At 45.8% G+C, this 15,127-nt stretch overlaps 1 protein-coding gene across 6 annotated transcripts in view; it reads right to left on the bottom strand.

The window, feature by feature from the left end:
• Positions 1 to 12,706, bottom strand: part of ECT2 (epithelial cell transforming 2) — a 64,153-nt gene extending 51,447 nt beyond the window's left edge. The window contains exons 1-4 of one of the 6 annotated variants that reach the window (XM_059731150.1): positions 12,557 to 12,706; positions 9,972 to 10,130; positions 566 to 645; positions 372 to 464 (exon numbers count right to left, since the gene is read on the bottom strand). In XM_059731150.1, coding sequence (XP_059587133.1) covers positions 372 to 464; positions 566 to 645; positions 9,972 to 10,101 — 303 coding nt within the window. In that variant the 5' untranslated portion in view covers positions 10,102 to 10,130; positions 12,557 to 12,706. Of the gene's footprint in view, positions 1 to 371; positions 481 to 565; positions 648 to 9,971; positions 10,131 to 12,387; positions 12,527 to 12,556 lie in introns of those variants that run through there. The other 5 variants (XM_019478616.2, XM_059731151.1, XM_059731152.1 and 2 more) reach the window with 5 other exon arrangements.
• Positions 12,707 to 15,127: the final 2,421 nt, after the last annotated feature.

The following is a 15,127-nucleotide window of genomic DNA, read 5'->3' as shown; positions in this document are numbered from 1 at the left end:
TTAAAGGCAGTTCTTTGTATGCTGAAGTATTTAGTCGTTATAAAGCTGGTTGATAGTAGAAACTTATGAAAGCTTTGACTAAGTAGTATGTAGATAGATCTCTCATTTGATCATTTCATACCCAAGTTACAGAACACATCATTAAGCATTGATATGTTAGTTCAAGGGTTCAGGACAGACATTTAATCAAATGGCAGTTTCAAATTTAGTACAAGTTTCTACTCAACTAGCTTCAAACTACACCACAGGAAACATCTTCTATCGTGCTTTTATTGTGTCCAAGTACCAGAAATCAAAGTGTTTATACTCTCTAGTCTCAAGGTAGTGCAACATGCTGCATGCAAACATATCGGCATAGATGCCCGACATACCATATGAATAATACTTTTTATTAGTTTTTCTTCTGATTTACCAGGACTATTTTCCTTTATCTTTATAATTGGGACTTCCATTATCTTAATGGTCTGTGGAAGAGGAGAACTTTGGTATGAGATAAAATTAATTACTGCAAATATATTAGAGCACTGTCCTATTAGAATGATTACTTTATCATAAAGTTACATACCTCCAAAGCTTTCAGGAGTGCCTCGTGTTTCCCAGCTTCCTGAACCAAAGCCACTCGTGTTACAATCTGAGGCATTTCCTCTGTTCGGGGGTAAAGACAAGCAATGTTCATTTTCAGTAAGGAAAAAAAAGCCATAGCCTAGGGAAAGAAGCCGCCTGCATAATGTTATCCTGCCAATATACTTTGATTTAAATAGTGTCAGTCAAAAATAGCCTGACTCTTAAGACTCAAAATTGCCTCAAGAAGCTTGTATCTATTTGATTAGTGCATCAGTGACTCAATTTAATCTACTTGCAAAGACGTGAAGCAGGACCATGGAGCTGATGACTTAACATTCTTACCCATGCCTAACTAAACATGCTTGTATGTACACGTACACACACACACACACACACACACACACACACACACACAGAAGCAGTGTTTCATTTTGATCACAGAACAATGTGGATTTTGGGTTACTTTTTTAAATCTGAGAATTGGGAATTTTTTTAAACCAGAGAAAGCCAGGAACCCTGGTAAGGATGCTTGAGATACTAACTGACTTGCCAAAAAAGTTTAAGCCCAATGGCGGCACATTCCCCCGCCCCCCCCCCCAGTGGGAAAAGATTTCAACGCACACAAAGCACCCTCCAGCAGAGTAACATGAGGATGACCTACAGTTACCAGAAAGAACTGCAAAGTGGAATCAATCTTTGAGGTGCAGAGAAAAATTGTTTAAGATTTTGTTCATTCACCCTAACATTAATCAAGCTTTTAAAAACCTAGAGTTGGAACACAGAATAACAGAAAATTAGGGTTGGAAAGTACCTCAAGAGGTCATCTGGGCTAGGGACAGAAGTTACACACAAACAGGTTTAAGTGATCAGAAACTAGTTTAAACCCACAACAGAACAGAAGCTCAGTGCTTATAAGCCAGTTTCAAAATGGCTGAAACTGGTTTAAGATAAACCTGGTTGAATGTAGTATCAGACTAAACTGATTTGGGTCAAACCAGCTTATGAAACTTCTATCCCAGACCCCTTCCTAGTTCAAGTGAAATCACAGCCCACAGCATCCCAGAACGGTTTGCAGCTCTGGGTTGGGATGTGCTGTCTCCTCTAGACAGCAGGACTGGCCCCGCCTCTCCGCTCCCTAGCTGGAGCAGTAAGGGCTGGCTGACAAGGGGGGGTGGGGGCAAGCCTAGTGGGGGATGCAACCCAGTCTGCAAGGGGAGATGGAGGCGGACAGGACTGCTGGGGACTGGGATCAGGGATGTGGGTTAAACACCCCTTCCCCTACTCAAACTTACTGCTGGGGCTGTGACTGTGGACTATAAATCCCAGAGGCACCTGGAAGCAGGAAGAGGAAGTGATGAGCGATCCTGCAGAGTTCTGCTGCAAGTTTGGGCTACAAAACCTAGAGACCTTGGGGGCAGCAAGAAGAGGAAGAAAACACATAGTCCGTGCTCGCTACGTGCCAGAGAGAGGTGCTCTAGCACTCCCTGGCTTCTGGCCCGCGTTTCCCGAATATCTGTTCACTTCCGTTTCAATTTAACCTCTGCAGTTTAGACTAACCTGCAAGGACCGATTCAATTCAACCTTGGGCTTTCTGACTGCCTGTACTTAGTTGTAGTTAAACCCCCTGCTCAAGCCAGGGCCATCCCCAACTACATCATCCCAACCAAAGCCATGTGTAGCCATGTCTTAAAAAACCTTCAAGGATGGAGATTCCACCACTTCTCTGGGTAACCTGCTCCAGTGTTTTACTACCCTTGTAGTGAGCAAATTATTCCAAATATCTAACCTAAACTTCCCTTGCTGCAACTTGAGCCTACTGCTCCTTGTTCTGTCATCTGCCACCACTAAGAACAGTCCAGCTCCATCCTCTCTGGAACCCCACTACAGGTAGTTGAAGGCTGCTATTAAATCCCCTCTCAGTCTTCTCTTTTCCAGACTAAATAAGCCTAGTTCCCCCAGCCTCTCCTCAGGAGATGCCCTAGCCCCCTAACCATTTCCGTTGCCCTCCACTGGACTCTCTTCAATTTTTCTACATTCTTGCTGTAGTGGGAGGCACAAAACTGAACAGTACTCCAGATGTGGCCTCACTAGTGCATAATAGATGGGAAGAATCACTTCCCTTTACCTGCTGACAACTATCGTACCGATGCAGCCCAGTATGTCATTTTCCTTCTTGGCAACAAGGACACACTGCTAGCTCCTATTCATCTTATGGTCCACTGTAACCCCCAGGTCCTTTTCTGTAGAGCTGCTGCCCAGCTAGTCAGCCCCCAGCCTGTACCGACGTATGGGATTGTTCCATCCTCAGTACAGGACTTCACCCGTGTCCTTGTTGAACCTTCTTTTGGCCCAATCCTTCAAATTGTCTAGGTCACTCTGAATCCTAGTCCTACCCTCCAGCATATCTATTACTCCCCATAGTTTGGTGTCATCTGCAAACTTGCTGAGGGTGCAATCCATCCCATCTTCCAGGTCGCTGATGAAGACATTGAACAAACCCAATCCCTGGGGCACTCCAATTGATAGCAGCTGCCAAATAGACATCGAACCATTGATTACTACCCTCTGAGCCTAATGCTCCAGCCAATTTTCTATCCACCCTACAGTCCATTCATCCAGCCAACACCTCCTTAGCTTGCCTTCAAGAATGTTGTGGGAGACTGTATCAAAAGCCTTGCTAAAATCAAGGTACATCACATCCACTGGTCTCCCCACATCCACAGAGCCAGTCACCTCATCATAGAAGGAAATTAGGCTGGTCAGGCATGATGTGCCTTTGGTGAATCCATGCTGATGGTTCCTAATCACCTTCTCCTCCTCCTCCAAGTGCTTCAAAACGGATTTCTTGAGAATCTGCTCCATGATTTTTCCAGGGACAGAGGTGAGGTTGACTGGTCTGTAGTTCCCTGGATCCTCCTTTTTCCCTTTTCTTAAATATGGGCAATGTTTGCCTTTTCCAGTCATCCGGGACCTCTCCTGATCACCATGAGTTTTCAAAGATTGCAGGCCAGTGGCTCTGGTCTGCAATCTCATTAGCCAACTCCCTCAGCACCCTGGGGTGCATCCTGTCCAGCCCCCAAGTTTTATGTCCAACTGTACATGTCCAACTTTTCTAAATAGTGCCTAACTTTTTCTTTCACTACAGTTGGCTGCTGACCACTTCCCCAAACCATGCTGTCTGGTGCAGTAGTCTGGAAACTGACCTTGCCCATAAAGACAGAGGCAAAGAAGGCATTGAGCACTTCAGCCTTTTCTGCATCCTGTCACAATGTTGCCTCCCCCATTCAGCAAGGAACCCACACTTTTCCCTGTTCCTCCTCTTGCTACCTAGACCTCTCTCCCTCAGACTGGCTTCCCAGGGGATCCTACCCATGAGTTCCCCAAGCGAGTCAAAGTCTGCTAGAAAGTCCAGGGTCCTTACTCTGCTGCTCTCCATCCTTCATTTCCTCAGGATCCTGAACTAAGTCATCTCATGGTCACTGCTGCCTATCCACTACTACAATCCCCACCAAGTGTTACAAACTAGGTTCGTTACTCCAGGAGACCTCCAGGTAAGTCACAGACTTCTGACACATCCACCACCACAAGCTGACAGAAAGGACTGAAGGAACAGGAGTTCTACTTGATGTTCTCTTAAAAACAATGAAATTCCTAATTCTTTGAAAATAACTTTCCACTTTCCCACATTACAAAAAAATCAGCATAAACATATCCAATACATCAAATGCTAACAGACCTGAAAAAGTTATTCCCTTTTTGCCTTTCATATACAAACAGGAAGAGAAAAAGGGATTATCAAAACTTCAAGGGCTGGTACAAGGAACACAGTGTCAGGCTACTGACTTTTCGTCATAAAAGTCAGTCTGTTTTTTACGTCCCTATTTTGCACCCAATGTATTTTTCCCTAGGGCAGGTCAGCAGCGCCAACTGATCCAGTCCACAGATGTGGAGCCTTGGCATCTTCAGCAAGCAGCAGCAGATATTTTCTCTATGCTGCTGCAAGGAGAAGCAGCAGTGGCAGCTGGATCCTAGCTTCCGCCCATCCACCTGACTTGAGCTGGGTCACCCCACCCACAGCCAAAAAAAGGTTTGTGACCACTGCCCTAAAGAACAAAAGCAACTGTTTCAGGTCTAAACAACGGCACCAAATAAATCAACTGAATACTCAAGAGTCCCTTTCAAAAAGGAATTTAATATAATGATGTGCACTAGAGCCAAATCAAACTGTACTGCAAACACACACACCCCTCTACCCCCTGAACTGAAATTTGATGTCTTTCTAGCCATTCAAAGCATCTACCAAGTCGATACTGGTATTATCTACTTCTACTGCTGCTCATACCTTCCCCAAGCTGTACTAATGAGGTTAGCCTCTCTCTCTCTTCCATGTATACCCCAAGTCTTTCCATTACTCACTGGGTTCCAAGCACCCTCACGTCAACTGAACAAATACAAAATGAATATTACACTGCTGCAAATGCAGGGGATTGTGAGCAGCAGATTCCCCAGCTGTCTGCAGGCTTCAGTGTAACAATGCTATATGAGTTTATATTTAATTAATATTTTAATACAGGGGTCCTCAACCCCTGGCCAAAGCTGTCATCCAGCCCTCAGCACTCCCCACAGGTCTGAAAATTTGACAGTGGGAAAGCAGGACAGCCTTAATTGTTGTTGTCAAATTTTCAGACCCATAGGGAGGAGCCATGTGGGCTGGACTACATGGCCCTTCACACTAGATTGGGCATGGGGGGGATGAAAGTGTGCGGGGGGGGGGGGGGGGGCGGGCAGGAACAAGGTTGTTACTGCAGCATGGGGCCCCCATCTGGCCATGCAAGGCCTGATCCGGGTGCTGACCACGTGCAGGATCAGGCCCAGGAACTGGCCCCGCATGACTCCTCTAAGCCCATAGGGCCACAAGATTAAAAAGAACCTTTAAAACAATGGTGCTCAAATACAATTGCTGGCATTCTATTTTGCAAATTTAAATTCTGTATAATTCAACAGTACTTAAGGCTATAGGTAGAAGCTGCCCAAGAATGCCAGCAAGTATTGTTCTTAAGCATTAATAAAGGAATTTTTAGGTCGGTCTGCTGCAGGAAAGCCAACATTTTCCTCTGAAGTGAGTTTCTATGAGAGATCTATACCTTGAATTCAACTCCTGGCAGCCTCCAGAAAAAAGATACAAATAAATCCACAGATATAGCTGAAATTTTAGATGAAGACAGTCAACCCAAACACTGCTGAACAATTAATAGCAGGAGTATTGTTGTTTGCTAGCTTTCCCCAGCAAAGCAAACTTTTGACACTGTAGCAGCAGCAGGGTGATAAATGGGCCACAATTCACACAAAAGAAACTCCCATTCTTGTGATAAGGAGCATAAGTAAAAACAGATACAGAAACTAGTCAGTTTAGTCAGGACTACTAAAAACTTAGTTCGTACATAACATAAAGGAACATGCAAAGTAATTTTTGTATTATTGTCAATGCCTCAGTAGCTTTCCAATTTAAGAGTTACTCCAATTTTAGCCCTCTTTTTAAGGATCTGGAAGCAAATGACAGCAAGCAGATGGAGGAAGACACCTGTATAAAAACTACCAAGAAAGAGAGAGGAAAAAATATGTAATTTCTGCTGTATTTAACTACTATTCATCAAACTAAGCGAGTGGGCAAAAAAATGGTAGGTGAACGTCAAATGTTGACACGGGCAAGGTAATGCACATGGAGAAAAATAACCTCCGCTATAAACACTCAATGTTGTGCTCTAAAATAGCTTTGATGACTCAGGAAAGAGACCTTGAAGTTATCATAGATAGTTCTCTTAAAACAACAGCTCAGTATGCAGTGGCTACCAAAAAAGCCAATTCATTAAAAAAGGAGTTGAAAACAAATGAAGATTATCATGCCATTATACAAACTCATGGTGCACCCACATCTTGAATACTGCATGCATTCCTGGGTCCCCTGATCTAAAAAAAGGATGTAGTAGAATTAGAAAAGGTCCAAATAAGGGCAACCAAATGGCCAAGAGCATGGAGCAGCTGCCAATACCGGAAGAGACTAAAAAGGCTAGGACTCCTCAGTTCAGAATAGAGAAGGCTGAGGGAGAATAAGACAAAGGTCTATAAAACCATAAAGGATGCAGACCAAGTGAACAAGGAACTGTTGTTCACTAACCACTTGAAGGAGGAGATCACCTGATTAGGAAGTCAGCATGGATTCACCAAGGGCAAGTCATGCCTGACGAACCTGACTGCTGTCTATGATGAGATGACTGGCTCTGTGGATGCAGGAGACTGGTGGATATGATGCATCTTGACTTTAGCCAAGCTTTTGATACAGGTCTCCCACAACATTCTCGCAAGCAAGCTAAAGTATAGGTTGGATGAATAATCTGTAAAGTGGATAGAAAAACTGGCAGGAGCATTGGGCTCAGAGGGTAGTAACCAATAGCCTGCTGTCTAGTTGGCAGCCAGTATCAAGTAAAGGGCCGCAGGGTTCGGTCCTGGGGCTGATTTTTTAATATCTTCATCACTGATCTAGAAGATAGGATAAAGTATTGCACCCTCAGCAAGCTTGCAAATAACACCAAGCTGGGGGGAGGAGTAAACACACTGGAGGATAGGTCTAAGATTCAGAGAGATCTCAACAAATTGGAGAATTGGACCAAAAGAAATCTCATGAGATATAATAAGGACAAGTGCAGAGTCCTGTACTTCAAAGGAAACGATGTCAAGCACTACTGCTAGCAGATCAAGGAAAGCGATTATTCCCCTCTACTCAGTATAGGTGAGGCTACATCTGATGTCCAGGTTTGGGCCCCCACTACAGAAAGGATGTAAACAAGTTGGAGAGAGTCCAGTGGAGGGCAACAAAAATGGTTAGGAGGCTGGGGGACATGACTTCTGAGGAGAGGCTGAGGAAACCGTCTTATTTAGTCCGAAGAAAAGAAAATGGAGCAGGGGATTTAACAGCCTTCAACTACCCGAAGGGTGTTTACTGAACTGCTCTCAGCAATGGCAGATAGCAGAACAAGAAGCAATGGTCACAAGTTGCAACAAGGGAAGTTTAAGTTAGATCTTAGGCAAAACTCTCTCACTAGGAGGGTAGTAAACACTGAAACAGGTTACCCAGAGAGGTCATGGAATCTTCATCCTTGAAGGTTTTTAAGACCTGGCTAGACAAAGCCTTGGCTGGGATGATAGTTGGGGACAATCCTGCCTTGAGCAGGGGGTTGGACTAGATCAGTAGTTCTCAACCTATTTTGTACCAGGACCCATTTATAAGCATTGCCAGTCCCAACCCAGTAGATAGTTCCAACAGAAAACAGTCTCCTGGCTCACTGCTCCCCCATCCCTGCTGGTGACCCTCACTCCTGACCCACCACCCCCTGCACCCAGCATGTGGGACAGGGCATGGGTGTGTGGGGCAATGAGGGAGGAGGGGCAGGCATGTGCCCCCCACAGATTTGTGCACCTAGTGGGCACAGGGCTACAGCCTGATTGGACCAGCACAGGAAGGAGCCACCTCTGCAGCCCAGCATGCAGGACTCAGCACAGGAGGGCGAAATGTGTCAGCAAGACTCACTGCTGCCACTGCCACTGGACCCCCCACACCATCCACATCAGCCAGCAGTGCAAGGAGTAATGGACAGAGGGGGGCTGTGCTGCCCTCACATTCTCCAGCTGCTAGCTGCTCATGCACCAGGCCGCAGCTCTACCCTGCTTCCATGGCTCAGCCACCACCGCCCCTCCCCTCAGGCCACAGCTCTACCCCAGAGAGGGGGTGGGGTGACGGGCAGTGTCACCTGTGCCCCCCGCCATCCCTTTGACAAGCTGTCTATGCCCAGCCCCCAATACTTTCCTGCAAAGAGCTGCAGGAGGTGCTCTCCACGCTGCTTGGCTGCCCCCTGCCTGATCGCACGCACACAGGCGTGTGGCGCCCCCCTGCCTGATCACCCTCCTCCTGCTCTCTGCAACCCCAAGCAGTCCCTTGGAGTCTTGTACTCTGCCAGCCTGCAAGGGGAAACATGCAGTTTCCTACGTTTTTCTCCTTTAAAGAAGAATCCATTTTTAAAGTTTGTTGATCCATTTTTTTAAAGTTTTTTCACAACCCTTTCATATATTCTTATGATCCACTTTTGGGTCGTAACCCATGGGTTGAGATACACTGGACCAGATGACTGCCTGACGTACCTTCCAAAACTAATTTTCTATGATTGTATATCTTTAAATGCCAGACTCTAAAACTAGGGAACACCCACTGAAATCAGGAGGCAACAGGTTTAAAACTAAAAAGAGGAAGTGATTTTTTTATGCAACTCATAGTTAACTTGTGAAATTCATTACCACAGGAGGCAGCAGAGGCAGATAGCATAGCCAGGTTCAAAAAGGGCCTAGACAAATAGGAACTAGTCTGGGACCTACACTGTGTGCGGCACAAATCCTAGAGTGACTGAAGGAAGCACCACATGCAGCACAGTCTGGTGGGAGCAGCTGGATCAGGTGCCAAGTGCAGCGCACATCCCAAAGCAGGTACTGCATGTGGCATAGTCCAGCTGGGGTGGCTACCATGCACATCATAGCTGCCACTCTGACCAGACTGCAACTGGCCACTCTGATTTCTATGCCACACAGTATGGGGATCCCAGACTGGCTGAAGCAGATAAAGAATGCTGGAGGAACAAGGACAGCCAAGGGGCTCATGAGGGGCTCAGACTGGAAAGCAGCAACACACCACAGGCACAACATGGCCTGCGTGGGTCTGACTAGACCCTGAAGCAGCACTCAGAACCAGATAGTGGGGTTCTACAAACCAGATCCAGCCTGCAAGGTCTATGTTTGACACCCCTGCTCTATAGCATCCACTTCTGACAGTCAGAGACAGGATACTGGACTACATGAACCATTGGTCTGACCCAGTATGGTATATCTTATGTCCTTTTTGTAAAAAGCTGAGTACGCTCCACCTACAGAAGTCTCCCTCACAAGGAGAAAGAGGGAAGCTGAACATTTCAGAAGACAAGTAACAGGCAAGCTCTTTCCAACTCTAGGTCCCAATTCAAATGGGTAGACCTCATTAAAACCTAGCCAACCAATCTCAAAATAACTTCCCTGGCTTGTAAACTGAGTTTTTAAACTGATACCTATTAACAGCATCCATGTCACAAACTGACACTCTAACTGACTTCCTAGTTGGCAATTAGTGCAATGTGATCAAGCATGAAGTTGGTCTTTTTCTAGCATAGCTGTACATGCAGCAGAAATGGTGGCGTCTGTTCATTACTGCCCTCTGGGTATATAAAACACTTCTGGTGACTGATAGCTTTCCACAAGCACTACTTTTCTATTCAGAAACAACCTTCAAACACAATACAAGTCTGGTAGTATCAGATAGTTTTTCTTGTTACCTTCATGATCTGAAGTAGATCCAGTAAATATGGTCTCCTTAGAGGTTTCTGCAATTTTTGAATCTAGAACAGAAGAATCTGCCAGGAGACTCTTCCCTGCATCGGACACAAGCGTACTGTTGTCAGCCATGATCAAGTCTGTGTTTTTCTATTCAGGAGCTGCAAAAAAAAATTATCTCCTTAAATTTAAACTGACCAGAGCTCATTTGAGTCCTAAGAGTTCAACTCCTACTACAAGTAAATAGTAAGAGTCAGAAATAGTCTTAGCCTACTAAAAGCCAAATCTCTACATATAAATCCCACCTGCATGATAAAATAATTGTAGCCAAGATAATTATTGTGAGTCATACAGTTTAATTTGGATTAACAGATTACCTCACTCACAACAAAAGTCATCCAGTTGTTAGCAAGATAGAATTTAGAGAGTATACCCGATGGTTAAGGATAAAGGGGTAAAGTGCTCCCTTTAACTTTATGGGGGGGAGAAGAGAGAGAAAGGGGGAGAGAGAGAGAGAGAGAGACTTAAAAAAAAAAAAAAAAAAAAAATCAGCTTCAGTCATGAGACACAGGACTTCAAGGACTTATTTTGATTTTATGACTCAAGAAATTGCATAGTTGGGACAACTTAGCTGTACCATTCATTACAAATCAAGAGGCTCAGGAGTTAGGTTAGCCGTGTTATTTGCATTTGGTTACAGATGGTCACAACTAGAGGTGGGGGGAGGAGGAATATTCCCTACTTTCATCCCAGGGCAGTCTCAAGAGGAAAAGATGTGCTATGTAGAACACCTCGGTACAACTCAAAATCTCCTGAATGAGCTGGCCAGATTTATCTAGCTGCCAGTTGGAGTTGCTCCCTAACAACTGTCATGCTCAATGGTTTTAGTGACAGCCCTTCCCAGATGGAAAAGAATGAGTTTCTTGAATAATGCACATCATGCTTCCCAAGACTTATCAAGTGTTACAAAAGAACTAACTCAGGAAGTTCCTTTGATTAGACCCAGCTAGTCATTATCTAGAATTTACCCAACTGAACAGCACATTTCTGTAAATGGTGTTTAAAACTGGCATTTCCCCACGATTAATCACTTGTGTGACTTTAAGTGCTCACACAGGGATACCAGACAGTGAAGAGATAAGGAACTGACATAAATACAGGTTCCCCTCGCCAACCATGGCTATGCCAACCACGGTTTTGAGTATCCATGCTTCATATTCTATACAGGCAGCCCTCCACTTACAATGTTTGGAGTTACAACATTTCGCACTTAGTGTTTATAAACACTGACACCCTGTTTCAACTTTTATAACATCAGTTTCGACTTTACAACACTTGATCCAACCTGACAACACCAGCAAACAAGTTTGCTGCGTCACTCATCTCTCTGGAGAACATCTGTCCAAACTTTCTTGGACGCTTTCTTTAAGAAAGCGGACAAGACTCCAGAAAACCCTGCAGCCAAAACTCCTGAGAAGGCTCCAGCCAAGAACCCTTCAAGAAGTCCAGCAAAGTCACCTCAAAGAAGTCCTCCCAAACCAATATGATTGCCATTTACAATATAATACATTAGTGTAGCTATATTACTCATCTATAATTGATTTGAGTACAAAATTCTGGGTTATTTTGGGTGAAAACAGGGTATCGGGCCTTGGTTCAGGAACCAATCCCCTATTTATAACATTGCTTCCTATGGGGAAGAAAAAAAGTCCGTTCCGAGTTGCAACGTGTCGACTTAAGACGCGGTTTTCAGGAACCAGTTGTGTCGCAAGTCCGAGGACTGCCTGTATAGCATTTTGGTTACCACGGTATACAGCTCTGAGTAACCACGGTTTTCCATGGCCTCGCATCAGCCCGAATTAATGATTTGTCTTGCCATTTCCCCCCCAAATTAATGTTTTGTCTTGCCAACCATGGGAACTCTCAGCAAGCTAACCCCAGGGGTCAGCAAGGGAAACCTACACAGATGCTACTGTATCACCATAGGTAAAGTAGAATAAAAAAAAGGAGAGAGAGAGAGAGAGAGATCTCCTCAACAAGTTCACTTCACTTGTAAAAGCAAATCAGGACTCTCAGTAGACGTAATCTCTTTTCTTAGACCAACTGGATTTTTGCAAAAACACAGACACACACAAAAATAAATTCGTGAACTGCAAGCTTTGGGGCACAAACACCCTCCTTCAGGCATTGGAGGGGACACTGAAAAAGCTCCCCGGGTAGAAAATGAACTTTTCCAGTCTTTCCTCCAGTGCCTGAAGAAGTATGTTGGTGCCCGAAAGCTTGCAATTAACGACATTTTGTTTGGTTTTTGTGGGTTTTTTGCAAAACTCTTGTTGGTCTAATAAAAGGGATCACCTCGACCACGATCCCCGTCGCCTCTAGACCAGCAGGCTACAGCCCGGACACCTTCCCCGCCACCTGCACAAGTGGAGACGTCCGAAGGCGCAGGTTCCCTCGCTGCAGGCCCCCGAAGCCCCAGGCCCAAAAGCCCGAGAGGGAGGAGCGAGGGCAGAGACAGGAGCCCCCGCCCCACCGAGAGGCGCCGGTACCGGCAAGGAGGTGCCCCGGGACCCCGCGCCGCGCTCACCCTCGCCTCCATAAGCCGCCGCCGACACCAATTCAAAACCCGAGCCGCCGCTCTAAACGCGCAGCTCATTGGCTACCCAGCCCCCGCCGCGGGGTTAGCCCTGTAAGCGCCAGCTCCATTGGTCCAACGCGAGATTCCCTGCTCCCTAGAGGCCCCGCCCCGTGCCGGCTTCCTGTGGAAATAGGCTGGTTGTGCTGTCGCTTGTGACTGGAGGGCGCCTCTGCCGCTCGTTGCCAGCCGATCTGCCATTGGCGGGTGGGTGTTGTGGTGGGGCCCGAACACGGGCCACGTGAGGCGGGGCGAAGGGATGAGGTCACCTCGGGCGGATTGGCTGTTTCAAAGGCCCTCAACGGCTGCGGGCAGAGGGGCGGGGCTTCCGGGGGCGGGGCTGAGGGCGCTCCTGCAGCGTCCGAATACAGGGCCTGGCAGCGCTGGCTGGCGGGGCGGGGCTGGCAGCTGCTGAAATGAGTCGTTTATTGTAGCCTGCCCACATCACGCTTACCCCCTCGTGCTAAGTTTAACCCCTCACACACCACACTTACCCCTCACACCTCCTGTTGCACCACCTGCATGAGAACCATTGCCTGTAGGAGCTAGGCTCGCCAAGCCTCCAAGATTGCTCTGGAGTCTGGAGGCAAGAAATAGAAGTCTCCAGGAGACTGCTGAGAGCCACCCGGGAGATAAAAGATAGGGCATTCATTAAAATAAATGATAAGCATTGAATCCCGCTTATCCAGCAGTCCGGCAGGTTTTTTAAAATGGACTAGTGATGTGCGTTCGCCTTCCTGGCGTGAAGCCTACGCACGGCAGTCCGTAACGGATACAGGCGAGCACGCCGGCCTTTTCTCAGCGTGCGTCTAGAGCACGCACCCTCCCGGAATAGGTTTAAACAGAGTGGGCAACCCTAAGAGGAGCATCCCAAATGTTAAGGCATGGAAAATTAATGAGGATTAAATGCTGCATCGTGTGCAAGCACCCCCAAGTGCCACCTACTAGGATACCGACTTGCCCTCATCTCCACACCCCACCCCGCCACCTGACAGACCCCTTACTGAGGCGTCCCTGCCCTCCCTTGTGCTGCGGGTGATGCCCCACCTCAGGGGGGTTGTTCCCAAGAAGGGACTGCAGGGTTTCACCTGCCACTTGTAAAGCACAGATCACAAAGGATTGCTCTCTGCTTGACTGGGGGTTTGTTGTAGCAATGCCTTTGTCTTTCCTAAGCCGGGTTGAGATCCACTCAAGCTAGACCCAAAGTCACTTCTGTGTTGGCAGCAGCTTATCATTCAGGGTGATTTGCAGTTTCAGTTCATCTTCCAGATAAACATCATGAACTAGCAAGTCCTGACTGTCTATCCTCATTCATCCCGCAGAAGTGCTGCATTGGAGAAATACCTACCAGACTGGCACCAAGACAGTATAAAACTATGTAACCGATCCAGGTATGTGCGGGCGTTCATATTCCTATACCAATCATGCAGTCCCCATGCTTCCTTCCTACTTCCTTCCCTTCCTCTTTTTTGTTACCCTTGCTGTCACATCCTCTTTACAAACTATAAGCCAAGCTCTTCAGGGCAGCTCATGTCTAATTGTTCTGCAAACTACCTACGACACCTTTGAGCATTGTAAAATCATCATAAATTATTACTTTGGGCACTGTAAAAATACTGACTAATGCTGCTAATAATTTAACGAGCTTTGCCTTACTAGGGATGTGAAAAAGTTCCCTTTTATGATTATGCTGAGCTTCTGAATCTTCAAATTAAAGCAAAAAAAAAAAAAAAGAAGAGGGAGAAAGGAATACCATCAATGAGCTGATAGATGAAAATGAGAATGGTTGAGATGAAAGTCAGTTAGCTGACTCGAATGCACCAAAATAATATAAAATGGTGTAACTGTAACTTAGGCTTTTAATTTACTCTTCTTTATATTTTTTGTCAATCTTAAAACTTTGTGATCTGGAAAAGAATACTTTTCTATGCATTCAGCATCTAAGGCCTGATTCTGTAAATTGTCATGCTGGATCTATTTACAAAGAATAAAGCCAATATAAAAAGTAGTACTATACCAATTTTCTATTGTAGGCTAAAGTTTTATATGCCAAATTCAACTTTTTAGGTGTTGTTCTAACTTTTTAATGTCATTGTTTCTCTACCTAGTGTGATGAGTAGGGGCATGATCCAGAGCTCTATGGAATTAGTCAGAGTCTATCCATTGATTTCAAAAGGCTTTAGATCAAACCCTAAAAGTGGGGGTTTGGTCATGGGAATAGGTGTTTGCTTACTGTCACCTAGTATAAGCAGGGACTGCTTGCATAAACCTAAAGATTATGAACACCAGACCAAGAGAAACTGGTTCTCAGGCATATGGTTTCACAAGGTCAATACCAACAGCCATATGCAGGTGATTGCCCTCATATTGTCAACTTGTAAAAGCACGTCTGTAAAAGCATCTTGACAGCTCAGTACCACCTTCAGGCCTGATCCTACAATTTGAACTCAGGCAAATCCTTATGGACTCCCAGTGACTTTAAGCTGGACCCTAAAGAGCTCTGGCTGTTTACTGCAAGGTATG

Source organism: Alligator mississippiensis, chromosome 7, assembly GCF_030867095.1.
Source record: "Alligator mississippiensis isolate rAllMis1 chromosome 7, rAllMis1, whole genome shotgun sequence".
NCBI lineage: Eukaryota > Metazoa > Chordata > Crocodylia > Alligatoridae > Alligator > Alligator mississippiensis.
This window is presented reverse-complemented; position numbering and strand designations above follow the sequence as displayed.